The 18,132-nt window shown below is 37.3% G+C and overlaps 1 protein-coding gene across 2 annotated transcripts in view; it reads right to left on the bottom strand.

The window, feature by feature from the left end:
• Positions 1 to 18,132, bottom strand: part of LOC149792448 (uncharacterized) — a 124,534-nt gene that overhangs the window by 66,875 nt on the left and 39,527 nt on the right. For both annotated transcript variants that reach the window (XM_089971028.1, XM_089971029.1), the window contains exons 8-9: positions 10,983 to 17,325; positions 2,056 to 2,151 (exon numbers count right to left, since the gene is read on the bottom strand). In XM_089971028.1, coding sequence (XP_089827154.1) covers positions 2,056 to 2,151; positions 10,983 to 17,325 — 6,439 coding nt within the window. The remainder of the gene's footprint in view (positions 1 to 2,055; positions 2,152 to 10,982; positions 17,326 to 18,132) is intronic.

Below are 18,132 nucleotides of genomic sequence, written 5' to 3'. Positions count from 1 at the left end.
ACCAACTAGATATAAGAAATAAGTCTTATGGAGAAAAGCTCCATACTCAGGTCCATATGACAACTCAGGTCCATATGGCTACTCTGGTCCATATGACTACTCAGATCCATATGACTACTCAGGTCCATATGACTACTCAGGTCCATGTGACTGCTCAGGTCCATGTGACTACTCAGGTCCATATGACTACTCAGGTCCATATGACTACTCAGGTCCATATGACTATCCTTTTGGAGTAGTAGCAACACTGTTATTTTAAAGATGTCCACAATGTATGTCTAAGAGGAACCATTGTTATTTCTGACCAAAGATGGCAACCCTGGTAGCAATACAACAGCAGTACTTAACATTTTTGGGTGGCAATGCTGATTAGGTTTGTCTTTTTAGCCTCTCAACCCATCACCTTCAACCCATCAAATATTAAAAACCACTTGGTTAGGAAATTTCAAATTAAAAGTGTTGATCTTGGCAACCCACTCAAAATGGGATGGCAATGCTTTTGGTCACGACTCTTTGGTTAAGAACCACTGCTATGTAGGATGTCAAATCATTATCATTTTCATTCATGACCAACCAGACATCATAAGAAATCTTTAGTCAAAAACCCCATTATCATTTTCATTCATGACCAACCAGACATCATTGGAAATCTTTATGTGAAAACCGTATGATCAGCAACAAGAAGATTTACAAGATGGCTAACATGCAGTCACACTGGATTTCCTACAGGCAAGATGGCTACCATGGCAGTCACATTGGATTTCTTACAGCCAAGACAGATACCATGGCAGTCATACTGGATTTCCTACAGGCAAGATGGCTACCATGGCAGTCACATTGGATTTCTTACAGGCAAGACGGATACCATGGCAGTCACATTGGATTTCCTACAGGCAAGACAGCTACCGTGGCTGTCACATTGGATTTCCTATAGGCAAGATGGCTACCATGGCAGTCACACTGGATTTCCTACAGGCAAGATGGCTACCATGGCAGTCACACTGGATTTCCTACAGGCAAGATGGCTACCATGGCAGTCACATTGGATTTCCTACAGGCAAGACAGCTCCATGGCAGTCACATTGGATTTCCTACAGGCAAGACGGCTACCATAGCAGTCACACTGGATTTCCTACAGGCAAGATGACTACCATGGCAGTCACATTGGATTTCCTACAGGCATCATTTTCATTCAGGACCAACTAGACATAGGAAATATTTAGGTGAAAACCTCATAACATAATGTAATCCTCTGTTTGGGTATAGCAACAGTAAAATTTTCAAGATGACTACCATGGCAGCCATAATGGATGTCTTATGACAAGGGTCTCAAACATGCGGCCTGTGGGATATATGCTGCCTACCAAGCTGTATCCTGTGGCCCTCAAAATGATTCGTGTCACTAGGTGTCATGAGAGATAGCAAAGGTGGTGTGACTGTTGGGCCATCAAAAATGCCCTCATGAGACCCCTGTCCTATGGGCATCACTTATATTTTGGACACACCAGACCATGGGCATGGTAACCACTGAACCACCACTGCTCCAGCCTCCCTTAGTTGCCTCCTACAACATGCAGAGAGGTGCAATGGGCCTTTTCTGCATCCTTCAGCTCACAAGGGTGGATGAGAAGTCTAGTCATAGGTTTGAAAAAATACTTTAACACAGAATTAACACTGATGCAGAAGCCAATTAATGATCAAGCTTGCCAAATCTTGCAAAATGGCAAGAGAAAAATGGGCCAATTAATGATAGTACATGTATCATGAGATCATATTTGTTGCCACAGTAAGGGTAGTCTCTCAAAAAGGCTTGACTGTAATGAACCTTACAAAACCTAGGTTACTAACAAGACCCAAATTTATTACATACCCCAAGATTGTATGTTACGTCCAAGAACTCATTCACATTATTTTTCTGTGTTGATGCAACTATTGATAATTACAAATAAAACAATTTTATTTGTAATGTAGAAATAAATGAAATTTCTACTGGAAAGGACAGTAAAGAATTTTAAAAACCCTTTTTTGTAACCAATATTGACACTGTAAGCATACCTCGATGTCCTTGTATCTGAGAGGCCCATGGATTTGTACTATTGGTTTCCTCATTTTTACGTTGCACTTTTGCTGCTACAACTGGGAGTTTTGAATCTGAAAATAACAGAATAACAGTATATGCTTAAATACCAACTGTTCCCACTAGTTACAGCCAAAATGACCACTGACTGATAATTTTCCCAAATGGTTACTGGATACTACATAGCATGAGATAACATATTTTCGCTAATGCTTTTTCTCTTTTTTTTGAAAATGACAGATTACAAGTCTTCACAAAATTTTAATTTACATAGTTCTGACTACTAATGAAATTTTTTAAGTGGCTAGCTAAGCAAACTTCCACGGCTACTTATCATTTTAAAACTTGGTATTTATTAGAACTTTTAAAACATTTATTTTAGAAATTCTGCACAGGACGACAGTTTCTTGCCTGTCGACAGCCTTGTGTTGAATTAGTGATGTGTTTAAACAGCCAAGGGAGATAATCATAGCAAAAGGGATACTTCAGAGGTACAGAAATAATAAATAAAAAGTATATATAAAATGGTATATAACAATAATAAGCATATACCAATAATAAATTAATATAAAGCAATAAAAATAACCATATAGCAATAATAAACTGGTATATAGCAACAATAAATAATCATATAACAATAATTGGTACATGTACCATAAATATGCAAACAGCAATAGTAAACTGGTACAATAAATAAGCATATAGCAATAACAAATTAGTACCACCATGTTGGCCAATTCTGTACATCGGGTAATTCTGTGCAATGATACATCATTTCTGTAAACATTGGATCACATGTTATTTTTGGGTAAAAAATCCATTTTGTATTGAGAAAAAATGATCGTACTTTAATTAAGAAAAGTGATATTCATAAAGTGTACAAAACTATCCCATATTTCGACTCGAAATGCATATGAAAATGTGATTTCTAAATGTCAACATGAAGGCCTACTCCATGACCTTCTTGAACCTGTAACCCAGAAAATCCTATTTACTATGTATCTTTTAGAATCATACAAATAAAAATATTATTTAAAAGATGGAATCATACAAATAAAAATATTATTTAAAAGATGGAAATGTATACCTTAAGAAAATTCTCCATCTTAATCCAAGTTTCCAAGTTAGCAAGAAGTTGTTCCACATGTACAAAATCATCTGCTACCCAATGTATCAGCTTGCCGCTAGACTGATATGCTCAAGAAATTTTTGTTTCTAAATTCTTTAGCAATTTTTCCCCATAAACAAAATGTTGTTAACACATTACATCCTATTCATTGTTGTTTCTCTTCCACATAAATAGCTTATTTTTTTAATAAAATGTTGAACTTTACTAAATAAAATTTACAAGATTGGTTTAGTTTGCTTAATATCTCTTGCCGCTTACTGGCATTGTTACACTGAATTTTGTAAATCGAGCTATAAACTGACCGAATTACTCAACTGAACTGCTGACAGAAACAGTCCAAAGTAATGTATTTCATTTCTATAGCTGATGGATAAACATTACTTCTTTTCAAAGATGTGCGCAGAATAGGCCAACATACTGTGAGTCATGAAAACACGGGGGGGGCATGTGTCCAAAATTAATATTATTTTGAACAGAATGTTCTGGTGACAATTGCCTCTTTTCAAATGGCAAGCATTTTGCAGTATTTTATTTTCATCAATAAGTTGAATTCAGCAAGCATTTCACTTCAATATTGGTGACGGAAACCTTAGATGCACTGAAATCCCCAACAGCATTGTTATATAGCAACATTAAATAAACATATGGCAATGATAAATTGTTATATGGCAACATTAAATAAACATATGGCAATGATAAATTGTTATATAGCAACATTAAATAAACATAAGGCATTGATAAAATGTTATATAGCAACATTAAATAAACATATGGCAATGATGAATTGGTATATAGCAACATTAAATAAACACATGGCAATCATAAATTGTTATATAGCAACATTAAATAAACATATGGCAATGATGAATTGGTATATAGCAACATTAAATAAACATATGGCAATGATAAATTGTTATATAGCAACATTAAATAAACATATGGCAATGATGAATTGTTATACAGCAATAATAAATAAGAATATAGCAATAATAAATTGTTATATAGCAACAATAAATAACCATAAACCAATAATTGGTACCATAAATATGCAAACAGCAATAATAAACTGGCACAATAAATAAGCATATAGCAATAACAAATTGTTATATAGCAACATTAAATAAACATATGGCAATGATAAATTGTTATATAGCAACATTAAATAAACATATGGCAATGATGGATTGGTATATAGCAACATTAAATAAACATATCGCAATGATAAATTGGTATATAGCAACATTAAATAAACACATGGCAATGATAAATTGTTATATAGCAACATTAAATAAACATATGGCAATGATGAATTGGTATATAGCAACATTAAATAAACATATGGCAATGATAAATTGTTATATAGCAACATTAAATAAACATATGGCAATGATGAATTGTTATACAGCAATAATAAATAAGAATATAGCAATAATAAATTGTTATATAGCAACAATAAATAACCATAAACCAATAATTGGTACCATAAATATGCAAACAGCAATAATAAACTGGCACAATAAATAAGCATATAGCAATAACAAATTGTTATATAGCAACATTAAATAAACATATGGCAATGATAAATTGGTATATAGCAACATTAAATAAACATATGGCAATGATAAATTGTTATACAGCAACAATAATCAAGCATATAACAATGATAAATTGATTTATTTTATGCTCATTTTTTTCTCTGTTAATTTTACATTGTCAGAATCATGCAATATTTTATGATACTGCACTCATATGCACTTCATATTACACTTACATGTGCCCAATAGTGTATTAGGAACTATTTTGTAAACAAATCATGTACACTCACATAGAGCACGCTTTACATTTTGGTTGATTAAATTTGTTTCTGAATGAACTAAAGCAGATGTTTTGTGGACTGCCACATACCAGCTGCTTTGCCACATTCTGCATCAACTTTTTTGATACAATGTTTCAGATTTAGGCTAGAGATAGATGCCAGACAGGTCTGGGTCCCTAACAAATAACATGCAAGTGACAAGACATAAATGAGTCTTCTTCAGCTGGTAATAAGAATGTCAAAATATATACATGTACTTACAGTTTTACATCCTGAATTTCCACAAAATGTACTTTCTTAGTTCTGCAAATCCGAATTACATGAGCCAAGTCATGGGTTCTAAAGCCTGATTACACATTTTGAAACTATACTGTAATTTCAATGACAAGTGCAATTGCATCCTCCTTACTGCACTCAAAATGAAATAAACATTATATTCTATAGCATCTTTTTGATAATTACAAGTGAAAGACTTCATATTTTTCCCACATTATGATTCCAAACATTCAATGACAGAACAGAAAAATTTGCAGACGTCAACATGCTGCTCCCTTGCTGATGAAATCAGATGTACTTCATGTAGAACTGACACAGATAAATCCAGTCACTATCACAAAATTTAGTAGAATCGACAAAAATACCAAAATTTATTCATTCAAGACTAAATGGAAAAGTTGTAATACACAGTCATTCATGATATGACTCTAAATTTCAATTTTAACTAGACCAAAACTCCATTATCCTTCGAAAGTGATGTCTAGCACGCAAAAAAGTTCAAATTTATCTAGGAGGAGTTACGTGTGCATTATTAATGTTGTATTTGTGTACTGATGAATCTGTGCTTGTGTATTTAGTTTGGAATACAGCATAAATTCAGTTACTTTGTTTCTTGTAGTATATTTTTGTTTATATAATTAAGCCTTAGGTAGAATAAGAAAATGAGCATATAATACAAAAGTTACTGCATTTGCATGGGAAAATATGAACAAGGTCATGCAGTATATCCAACTGAAAAACTTGTTCATATTTTCCCATACAAATGCAGCAACCTATGAATATAGCAATAATAAATTGGTATATAGCAACAATAACCTATGACAATACTAACTTGGTATATAGCAACAATAAAGAAGCATATAGCAATAATAAATAGGCATCTAATAATAGAGTTGTTCCGATTATCGATTATAATCAATCATCAGTTGGTTTAGCGAACCAATAAGATAATCAACTGTGAAACTCCATAATCGAATATGAGTAAAGGGAGACTACTTTTTAGTTGTATGCAAAGCACAAAGGTTAGAAAAACTCCCAGCCACTAAAGTTGACCTGAAATTTATTAATTCCCTTCACAACTACAAATATAAAACCATATGATACTTCATAGGTGCAAAATTTCCTAATTAGGAGCATATAGCCATTATTACATGATCAAGTTGTTAAATAGTTGAATTAATAACTTTAAACACATTTTGACGATTTGTTTCAGTTTTAAATGCAATATTATTTGAAGTATTTGTAAACAATGACAAACAAGAAAACCGTGTCCTTCAGCACTTAAAATTATAGACACATCACATATGAATGAAAGAATTTTGGGGGACTGTAGCAGTATTTCAGTTGCATATGACTTATCAGCCATAAAAAGTTGCGTTCATTTAACAAAGATGTAGAACAAAAATAACACACAACACAATAGACAAAAATGTAATATTATTATCAGGTTAAAGTATACATGTCATTAAAAGAGATCACTCCTGTACATTTACTAACATCTTGAATTATTGATCAAAGATATAAATGAATAACAAACAGAAATTAAAATTTGCTCTTAGTAACCGATTATAATCGATTATCAGTTGGTTAAGTGGAACCGATTATCGATTATGAATTTCTGACCGATTCCCATCACTATCTAATAATATTACGTACACAAACAGAAATAATAAATTAGTACATATAGTATTCTGACCCGTTTGTTTGTAACCCCATACTGATTTTAAAATAAGAATATAACACGGATATAAACAATGCATAAAACTTAGTCATTTCATTCACTAATTTATATAGTCTTAACTGACTCTTGCCAGTTGGTCCCAAACACTGTCACCGTGTTGGCATTCCAAATCAAAATGGAGTTTCTTTAGCGACGCGGTTGCCATATTGTTCACCATCTTTGAAAATCTCGATAATTCCATAAATTTTAGATTTAAATGTCTTGAACACATGTATAAAAGAGTTCCTCTTATCTATTTGTTCAATTTATTTTAGAAATATTAAAACTAGTCATTGAAAACAGTGGATGAAGATGACATTTGTACTGAAAAAAACTATTCTAGAAACCAGAAATGGAAAGCAAGATGTCTATTTCCTTGTTTACATTATGAGCTTCCGTTTGTGTTGAAATGCCAATAATTTGACAGTGTATGGGATCCCTTGGCAACAATGAGGTTAGAACGTATAAATCAATTAATGAAATGACATTGTTTTGTGCATTTTTTATTCCTTCATTTTTCATTTTTAAAATCAATAGGGGGTACAAACAAGTGGGAGGGTATGCAAATACTATGGTACTATTAAATAAGTATATAAACAAATCAAACTGGTATCTAGTAATATTAAATAGGCATATAGCAATATTCAACCAAAGTTTCAATTGGCCAAAGCAACTATTGTAAAAACATTTTCAAGTCTTCTGGTTCAATTTGTTAAGTGTGCACAGTTTGTAACAAGGCAAGGTCTCAAGTCCAATATTGTGTACCTTCACTCAGGCTGTGGGAACACAACATGAGCTGATGTCATTTTCCTGCTGAAATATACATGTGAATAAGGCAGAAACACAATGTGCTAAGCTGGTATGGATTCTGATTTCATCTCCATCCTCAGATTTTGTCTGTGCAAATAGGGTATAGATAAAGAATGTAAACCTCACTCTTTTTACTGAATTCCTTTACACAAACTATCCAAGTCAAAGGCAGTCACTTGCTTATTTATAAAATGGGGGGGGGGTTTACTGAAATCAAATTGTGTGCATTTTAATGGTAGGCAAATTAATCCAATCTTTAGTATGGGGCCAACTGTACAAATGTAAAAACAAACTCTCAAACACATATAGGGTATTATTTATTTTCCCCAAAAATTCTACAAAGGATTAATAATTATTATCACATGATACATTAAATTTCTTTGAATTTAACAAGAATGTTTGTAGCATAATTAGGTAGATATTGTTGTTGCAATGTACAGGAGTACGTAGCAGTTAATTGAGTAAGTACACTATAGAAAAGTGTGTAGCATTTAAATGGGCCGATATGGCGGGCAAACTATAGATGAGTGTGGAGCAATTAATTGGGCAGATAATGCAGGTACATTACCCAAGAGTGCATAGCAGTTAACTGAGGAGATATAGAAGGTACATTAAGAATGCATTTATTGGTATAGTAAGTACACAGTACAAGTAGAATGCATGCATCAGTAAATTAGGTATTATAGTAAGTACACAGTACAAGTAGAATACATGTATCAGTCAATTAGGTCCTATAGTAAGTACAAGAAGTCTGCATGTATCAGTCAATTAGGTATTATAGTAAGTACATGGTACAATTAGAGTGTATGTATCAGTAAATTAGGTATTATAGTAAGTACATGGTACAATTAAAGTGCATGCATCAGTCAATTAGGTATTATAGTAAGTACATGGTATAATTAGAGTGCATGTATCAATAAATTAGGTATTATAGTAAGTACATGATACAATTAGAGTGTATGTATCAGTAAATTAGGTATTATAGTAAGTACATGGTACAATTAGAGTGCATGCATCAGTCAATTAGGTATTATAGTAAGTACATGGTACAATTAGAGTGTATGTATCAGTAAATTAGGTATTATAGTAAGTACATGGTACAATTAGAGTGTATGTATCAGTAAATTAGGTATTATAATAAGTATATGGTACAATTAGTGTATGTATCAGTCAATTAGGTATTATAGTAAGTACATGGTACAATTAGAGTGCATGTATCAGTAAATTAGGTATTATAGTAAGTACATGGTACAATTAGAGTGCATGCATCAGTCAATTAGGTATTATAGTAAGTACATGGTACAATTAGAGTGCATGCATCAGTCAATTAGGTATTATAGTAAGTACATGGTACAATTAGAGTGCATGTATCAGTAAATTAGGTATTATAGTAAGTACATGGTACAATTAAAGTGCATGCATCAGTCAATTAGGTATTATAGTAAGTACATGGTACAATTAGAGTGTATGTATCAGTAAATTAGGTATTATAGTAAGTACATGGTACAATTAGAGTGTATGTATCAGTAAATTAGGTATTATAATAAGTATATGGTACAATTAGAGTGTATGTATCAGTCAATTAGGTATTATAGTAAGTACATGGTACAATTAGAGTGCATGTATCAGTCAATTAGGTATTATAGTAAGTACATGGTACAATTAGAGTGCATGTATCAGTCAATTAGGTATTATAGTAAGTATATGGTACAATTAGAGTGCATGTATCAGTCAATTAGGTATTATAGTAAGTACATGGTACAACGAGAGTGCATGTATCAGTAAATTAGGTATTATAGTAAGTACATGATACAAGTAGATTTATTCTGGTGTATGATTAATGTGTGTAATTTGGACCAGAGTGTACAGCTTGGCCTTACTTCAGATGTGCGCCACTGAAAAGGTGCTAGTTGTGCTCTGTCATTTTCATTTCCAGGACCTCCACGGTTATTTTGTAACAAAACTGTCAATAACTTTGTTTTTAAATCTGTAAGTCATTTATTGCACTTTCAAAAATTAGTATGACCACAGACCAAAGTGCTTTAAATCTCTTCAGGAGGAAGAACTCTAAAATAATATCTAAGCAGTGGTACTCAAAGTCTCCTTAAGAGGAAGAACTCTAAAATAATCTCTGAGCAGTGGTACTCAAAATCTCCTTAAGAGGAAGAACTCCAAAATAATCTCTGAGTAGTGATACTCAAAATCTCCTCAAGAGGAAGAACTCTCAAATAATCTGAACAGTGGTACTCAAAATCTCCTCAAGAGGAAGAACTCTCAAATAATCTCTGAGCAGTGGTACTCAAAATCTCAAAATAAAATTTTACAACGGACACTCAACTCAGCCTTGATTCTGATGCAAACTTCTGACCCATGTGTAGAATTTTTCCACCCTACAATGATGCCCATGATGGATTCCATTGTTCCCACATTAATACATTCACCAACACTATAGTTAATGTCACTGTATGTACGACATCATAACGTGATATTATCTTGCAGTTTTATAATTGAAAGAATAAGTGTTGCTATTATATTGTTGTTGTTGTTCTAGGGTTTAATGACATTTTTCAGCACAAGATAGGCTATACATGGCAGTCAGTATAACTGGTGGAGGAAGAACCCTGGAAAACCCAGGGAAGAACCACCTACCCACGAGAAGATACTGGCAGGCGTTCCTGCATACCCACACTAGCGGCCAGTATTAATGGTGGAGGAAGAACCCGGGAAAACCCCGGAAAGAACCACTGACCCACGAGAAGCTACTGGCAAGCTTTCTCACATACCCACATTGGCTGAATCCTAGACTCGAACCGCCGCAGACAGAGGTGAGATGGCAGTGATCCGTAACGAAGAACGCTTTAGACCACTCGGCCACTCCTGTAAGAAATTCCTATCTGGAAAACTGCATCTTTCATAAATGCTTCAAACTATTAAACAATTTGGCCTAGGGACAGGATGGCTGTATACCACAAACTCTTATTGCACAGTTTGAACTGAAAGCCAACCAAACATTTTCAGGACTTTTGTAAGGTCAAAATTAATAATGTAATTACTTCTATTTAAAATAAAATGTGCTGAATTCAAGAGATAAGGCTGATGATAGGTGAAGATAAATGTCTCAAATGGGGATTTTTAAATAGAAGATAATATTTACCTCTTGGTTTAACAATAGCTGAAAAGGAACCATTGAAACCAGTAATTTCTCTCTTCACATTGTGATTGAGTATAAATGGTTCTGGGTATTCATCCACCTCGTCATCCCAGTTTTCTCTGCTTTCCCATGTGGCACCCCTCCAGCTCTGAGTTTTCATGAGTTCAGGAATGGCTGCAGTCTTTGAAACAGCAGGTGCCGGTTTCCTCATTGAGGTGTACGGATCCGTCTTCACAAAACTGGGTAAAAAGTCCGGCTGACCAGCTTCTTCAGATCCAAAAGGAGAACCAAGCTTCAGTTCAACGACTTGCGTATCAGAGCCAACTCCTGCAAGTTTGGAACCAAAAGCTGTAGATTGGGTGCTGATGGGACACAGGCCAGAAACATTCAATTTCTCAGCAGATTTGGAGATTTCATTTCCCACTAAATTTGAGATGAATTTGTCTGCAGGTGAAGTAGATTTGACTGTCTTTGTAAATTCGGAAGTTTTAGCAACATCAGAACCAGGAGTCCTTTGTGGTACAGGCAAGTCCCTTGTAATACTGTGTTTATCAGAGTCAAGAGTCCTATGAGGCACAGATGTGTCACTTGTAACAGTATGTTTATCAGAGTCAAGAGTCTTAACAGATGTGTCACTTGTAACATTGTGTTTATCTGAGTCAGGAATTTTATGAGGCACAGATGTCTCCCTTGTAACAGTGTGATTTCTTGTCCCTTTGGTACTGTCATTATGATCCTCTGCAGGTGTAGAAACATTCTGTTGTCTAACATTTTGTGGTAATCCTAGAGTGCTCTGTGGAAAACCATGTTGCCAACCTGCTGAAAGACTGTGATGAGGTTTCATGAAGTGTGGTTTTTTAGGCTGGTGCTGTGTAAAACGTGGCTGCATCACACGAGGATGAAACACACGTGGCTGTGCCATACGAGGTGATAACAGGTTTGATAACACATTAGGCTTGACATACTGAGGATATATTAACTGAGGTTGAGCTGCCATGAGTGGCATCATGGGATAGGATCCAAATCTTGGTTGCAACATAGATGGCTGTGCTGCCCAGGGTGGCATCACATGATAAGATGCTAAATCTGACTGTGGCATCAAGGTTTTGTTTTCATTACTTGCTTGTCCTGGTGGTTCCCTGTTGTTGGAAGCTCCATGAAGATTCTGAAGAGATCCACCTGGTTTTGTTTGCATGGACCCCAAATGAAAGCCTGACAACTTTGGTGACTCCAGATCTTGAGTTAGTAATTTTTTATTCTTATGTAGTACATCCAGTTCATTTTTGTGACAAACAGACCCCCAATCAGCGGAAGAAATTCTGTCTTGTGTGCTTGTTTCAATTTTAGCAGCACTGTTTATATTTTCCTCAACATTATCTTCTTGCGCTGCTTTGGATTGAACCTGATCTGTTTTGCTAGTTACAGACAAGATGGGATGAAGATCATTGTGGGTTGTCTCAGATTTTGTTTGTGCGTCAATCTTTGCAGTGGCAGTAAAAGAGCCTGCAGTGTTAGCAAATGAAAAACTTAATGATGAAGTCGTCACCGATGATGAAGCACCACCAACGGGTTTCAAAGTAGGTTCTACTGCTGAAGTGAAATCAAATCCTTTGCAAACCGAATTGCTAAAACTACTTTCAGATGAGAACACATTAGGCAAGTTTCCAGGTGGTGGAGCCAAGGGCTTTTTAGGAATATCTGTAGACTCATTGCTGTCTGAATGGACCAACACATTCATACCCGTACCTTCGAATTCTGTCCAAAGTCTACTAGGCCCTGTGGTTCCTAACTGAGATGGTACACTTGACTGAGGTACAGGCCCCGTGATATTAAAATTACCTCCTCCCCCACTTATGTAGAATTGCAGCAATGTTGTCTGCTGCAGAGCTAGAGACCGGAGCATTTCTGAATTTTTGGACAAATCTGGATAAGCCTTCATGATCTGTGCTAAAACAGTCTGGTACAAGATAGGGTCCACCCCCATTATACTACCTGCAGGGTCAGGTATCCCCTTTTGGGTAGCCAAAACCATCCCTGCTGTAGGTGGTGAAGTGGTGCTCCTTTGTGGTGCACTAGGCATTCCAAACCTATCTGTCTGGACTTGAGGCATAGAAAATACTGGCATGAAAGAACTGGACAAATTTGGCACTACAGCAGCAAGCACAGGTTGAGAACTGAATGGACCTGGAACTGGTGTAAATCCTTCTGCTGGGTTCAAGCATAATCCTGGTGAAAACTTTTTCATACCAGGCACTGATAGTCCTGCAGCATTGGCATCATCTTGCATACCTGAAATTGACAATCCTACACTACTGTCAAGATTTGGCATGCTTGCATTAACTAAATCGAGCACAGTTTCAGAATTAACTGGACTTGGTGTTCTTTTCACTCTTGTATTACCAGCTTCCAGATTTAAACCCACTTCTGATTTAGTATTTGTCTTGAAGATCTCAGAGTATGTTGTTGGTTCTGCAGTACTAACTACCACAATTTGTTGTTCCATTGACGGAGAATTAGATTTCTGACTTGATCTTCCATCCATAGCAGTCCTAACCACCACAGTTTGTTGTTCCATTGATGGAGAATTAGATTTCCTGGCAGTAGACTCATTAACACTGGCATGGCTGAATTGAGAATACGTTTTGGACACTGAACCAGATACTGAGATGATTGCTGGGTCTGTAATGCCAAGAGAGTCATCTAAAGGCTTCTCAGATCTAGACACTGATGAAGATATCATTTCAGTGGCATCTACTGCAATGGAACAATGCCCATTTGAAGGCAACAGATCCTTGGTTGTCACATCATTATTAACTATAACTGTTTCTCCTGTTCCGATAGATAATTGCGAGTCTTCAGGGGAATTCACAGTGAGATCATGAACTAGAGTTTTGGAAAAGATAGGCTCACACTGAGACTTGTCGTTAGACACATCCTTAGTTTTTGACATAATAGAAAAATCAGACACTTCAAATTTCAGAGCACTACATACTGTATCAGAGTTAACAACATTAATATCATTATTATTATTATTTGTATTGATTTCTTTGACATAATCCTTTGTACTGTCAATAAGTACTTTGCTCTCCCAATTTTGTATACTTGATATTTCAAGGTCATGATCAAAATTACCCACTTTCCTGCTCTCAAATCCACTACTACAAACAGATAATTTGTTCTCCTGAAAATGTGTAACTGCTCCTGTTTTCCTCACATATTCAGCCAACATCAATGACTCGTCCAACCCCAACAAGGTGGACTTCACTGCGTTTTCTCTAAAATCAGAAGAGGTTGTCTTCTTTATCTCTTTCTCAGAACATGAAATTTCACCCTCTGACATCATATGTGTAATCATGACACCTTTCTCATTTACAAATGGTAGAGCAGAACTAAAATTCTTAATTATTTCAAAATCTGGTTCACTTTCCCCCACTTGTTGATCTCTGTCCTGGGAGCATTTTTGAGTTCCTTCTACATCATCTTCACTGTCCTCTCTGTTCAGCATCATGTCACGTCGTGAAAGCTGAGTGTCACTCTTCACCTCAACATCTTCACTGCCCTTTCTGTCTAGCATCATGTCGTGTGGTGAAAGCTGAGGGTCACTCTTCACCTCAACATCTTCACGGCCCTTTCTGTCTAGCATCATGTCGTGTGGTGAAAGCTGGGGGTCACTCTTCACCTCAACATCTTCACTGCCCTTTCTGTCTAGCATCATGTCATGTTGTGAAAGCTGGGGGTCACTCTTCACCTCAAAATCTTCACTGCCCTTTCTGTCTAGCATCATGTCGTGTTGTGAAAGCTGGGTGTCACTCATCACCTCAACATCTTCACTGCCCTTTCTGACTAGCAACATGGCATGTGGTGAAACCTGGGGGTCACTCTTCAGCTCAACATCTTCACTGCCCTTTCTTTCTAGCATCATGTCATGTGGTGAAAGCTGGGTGTCACTCATCACCTCAACATCTTCACTGCCCTTTCTGACTAGCAACATGGCGTGTGGTGAAAGCTGGGGGTCACTCTTCACCTCAACATCTTCACTTCCCTTTCTGACTAGCATCATGTCATGTGGTGAAAGCCGGGTGTCACTCTTCACCTCAACATCTTCACTGCCCTTTCTGACTAGCATCATGTCATGTGGTGAAAGCTGGGGGTCACTCTTCACCTCAACAACTTCACTGCCCTTTCTGACTAGCATCATGGCATGTAGTAAAAGCTGGGTGTCACTCTTCACCTCAACATCTTCACTGCCCTTTCTGACTAGCATCATGTCATGTGGTAAAAGCTGGGGGTCACTCTTCAGCTCAAAAACTTCACTGCCCTTTCTGACTAACATCATGTCATGTGGTGAAAGCCGGGTGTCACTCTTCACCTCAACATCTTCACTGCCCTTTCTGACTAGCATCATGGCATGTGGTGAAAGCTGGGGGTCACTCTTCACCTCAACATCTTCACTGCCCTTTCTGACTAGCATCATGTCATGTTGTGAAAGCTGGGTGTCACTCTTCACCTCAACATCTTCACTGCCCTTTCTGACTAGCAACATGTTGTGTGGTGAAAGCTGGGTGTCACTCTTCACCTCAACATTTTCACTGCCCTTTCTGACTAGCATCATGTCATGTTGTGAAAGCTGGGTGTCACTCTTCACCTCAACATCTTCACTGCCCTTTCTGACTAGCAACATGTTGTGTGGTGAAAGCTGGGTGTCACTCTTCACCTCAACATCTTCACTGCCCTTTCTGACTAGCATCATGTCATGTGGTAAAAGCTGGGGGTCACTCTTCAGCTCAAAAACTTCACTGCCCTTTCTGACTAGCATCATGTCATGTGGTGAAAGCCGGGTGTCACTCTTCACCTCAACATCTTCACTGCCCTTTCTGACTAGCATCATGGCATGTGGTGAAAGCTGGGGGTCACTCTTCACCTCAACATCTTCACTGCCCTTTCTGACTAGCATCATGTCATGTTGTGAAAGCTGGGTGTCACTCTTCACCTCAACATCTTCACTGCCCTTTCTGACTAGCAACATGTTGTGTGGTGAAAGCTGGGTGTCACTCTTCACCTCAACATCTTCACTGCCCTTTCTGACTAGCATCATGTCATGTTGTGAAAGCTGGGTGTCACTCTTCACCTCAACATCTTCACTGCCCTTTCTGACTAGCAACATGTTGTGTGGTGAAAGCTGGGTGTCACTCTTCACCTCAACATTTTCACTGCCCTTTCTGACTAGCATCATGTCATGTTGTGAAAGCTGGGTGTCACTCTTCACCTCAACATCTTCACTGCCCTTTCTGACTAGCAACATGTTGTGTGGTGAAAGCTGGGTGTCACTCTTCACCTCAACATCTTCACTGCCCTTTCTGACTAGCATCATGTCATGTGGTAAAAGCTGGGGGTCACTCTTCAGCTCAAAAACTTCACTGCCCTTTCTGACTAGCATCATGTCATGTGGTGAAAGCCGGGTGTCACTCTTCACCTCAACATCTTCACTGCCCTTTCTGACTAGCATCATGGCATGTGGTGAAAGCTGGGGGTCACTCTTCACCTCAACATCTTCACTGCCCTTTCTGACTAGCATCATGTCATATTGTGAAAGCTGGGTGTCACTCTTCACCTCAACATCTTCACTGCCCTTTCTGACTAGCAACATGTTGTGTGGTGAAAGCTGGGTGTCACTCTTCACCTCAACATCTTCACTGCCCTTTCTGACTAGCATCATGTCATGTTGTGAAAGCTGGGTGTCACTCTTCACCTCAACATCTTCACTGCCCTTTCTGACTAGCAACATGTTGTGTGGTGAAAGCTGGGTGTCACTCTTCACCTCAACATCTTCACTGCCCTTTCTGACTAGCATCATGTCATGTTGTGAAAGCTGGGTGTCACTCTTCACCTCAACATCTTCACTGCCCTTTCTGACTAGCAACATGTTGTGTGGTGAAAGCTGGGTGTCACTCTTCACCTCAACATCTTCACTGCCCTTTCTGACTAGCATCATGTCATGTGGTGTAAGCTGGGGGTCACTCTTCACCTCAACAACTTCACTGCCCTTTCTGACTAGCAGCATGTCATGTGGTGAAAGCTGGGTGTCACTCTTCAGCTCAACATCTTCACTGCCCTTTCTGACTAGCATCATGTCGTGTTGTGAAAGCTGGGTGTCACTCTTCAGCTCAACATCTTCACTGCCCTTTCTGACTAGCATCATGTCGTGTTGTGAAAGCTGGGTGTCGCTTATCACCTCAACAACTTCACTGCCCTTTCTGTCTAGCATCATGTCGTGCCATGGAGGCTGGGTGCCACTTTTTACCTCAACATCTGATCCTTGCATTTTTACATCCTTCTTCTGAAGACCCTGCAATAATGAAAAGAGATTGTCTGAACAGGATTTCATGGCAAAACTGCACATTCTTGTCTATACAGTGTCATTATAAAGGTAAGATGTAGAAGGAATAATAAAATGTAACATATAAAAAACAGCAGCATGTTCGTGGAAATGATCTAAACACAACACTTAAGCAAGGACTGACAGACACATATAGACAGATAAAGGTAATATTATAAACATCTAACACTGTTGCGGTAAGGCATAAATACCTAACAATATTGTTGTTGTGGGGTTTAACACCATTTTGCAGCACACAATACGCTATACATGGTGGCCAGTATTAATGGTGGAGGAAGAACCCAGGAAACCCCCAGAAAGAACCACTGACCCACGAGAAGATACTGGAAGCATTCTAACATTCCAACATTGGCCGAATCCAAGACTCGAACCCACGCAGACAGAGGTGAGACAGCAGTGATCCGTAACAGACAGCGCTTTAGACCATTCAGCCCCCATAACAATATCAATAAAGGGTAAAGAAAGGTACAAATAGTAACAGGTAAAAGGATAAAAATGGAAAATGTATACAGTAATTAAAAGTGTAAAATAAACACATAAATTTATTTGTAAATCATAAAGATTCTTAACTTTTTTTAATAACCCAACTTGTTAATAAGTCAGTATCTTCTGTTTTGGTGTGCTAATGTACACAAATGAAGGGGCCCTGAGTGGCTGAGTGGTGTAAAACGCTCTCCACTATGGATCACTGCCATCTCACCTCTGTCTGCGTGTGTTTGAGTCTAGGATTCGGCTAATGTGGGTATGTGAGAAAGC

This window comes from Sinohyriopsis cumingii, chromosome 9 (genome assembly GCF_028554795.1).
Source record: "Sinohyriopsis cumingii isolate HCF-2022 chromosome 9, ASM2855479v2, whole genome shotgun sequence".
NCBI lineage: Eukaryota > Metazoa > Mollusca > Bivalvia > Unionida > Unionidae > Sinohyriopsis > Sinohyriopsis cumingii.
Note: the sequence above shows the minus strand (reverse complement) of the source record. Positions and strands in the feature narration are given on the sequence as shown.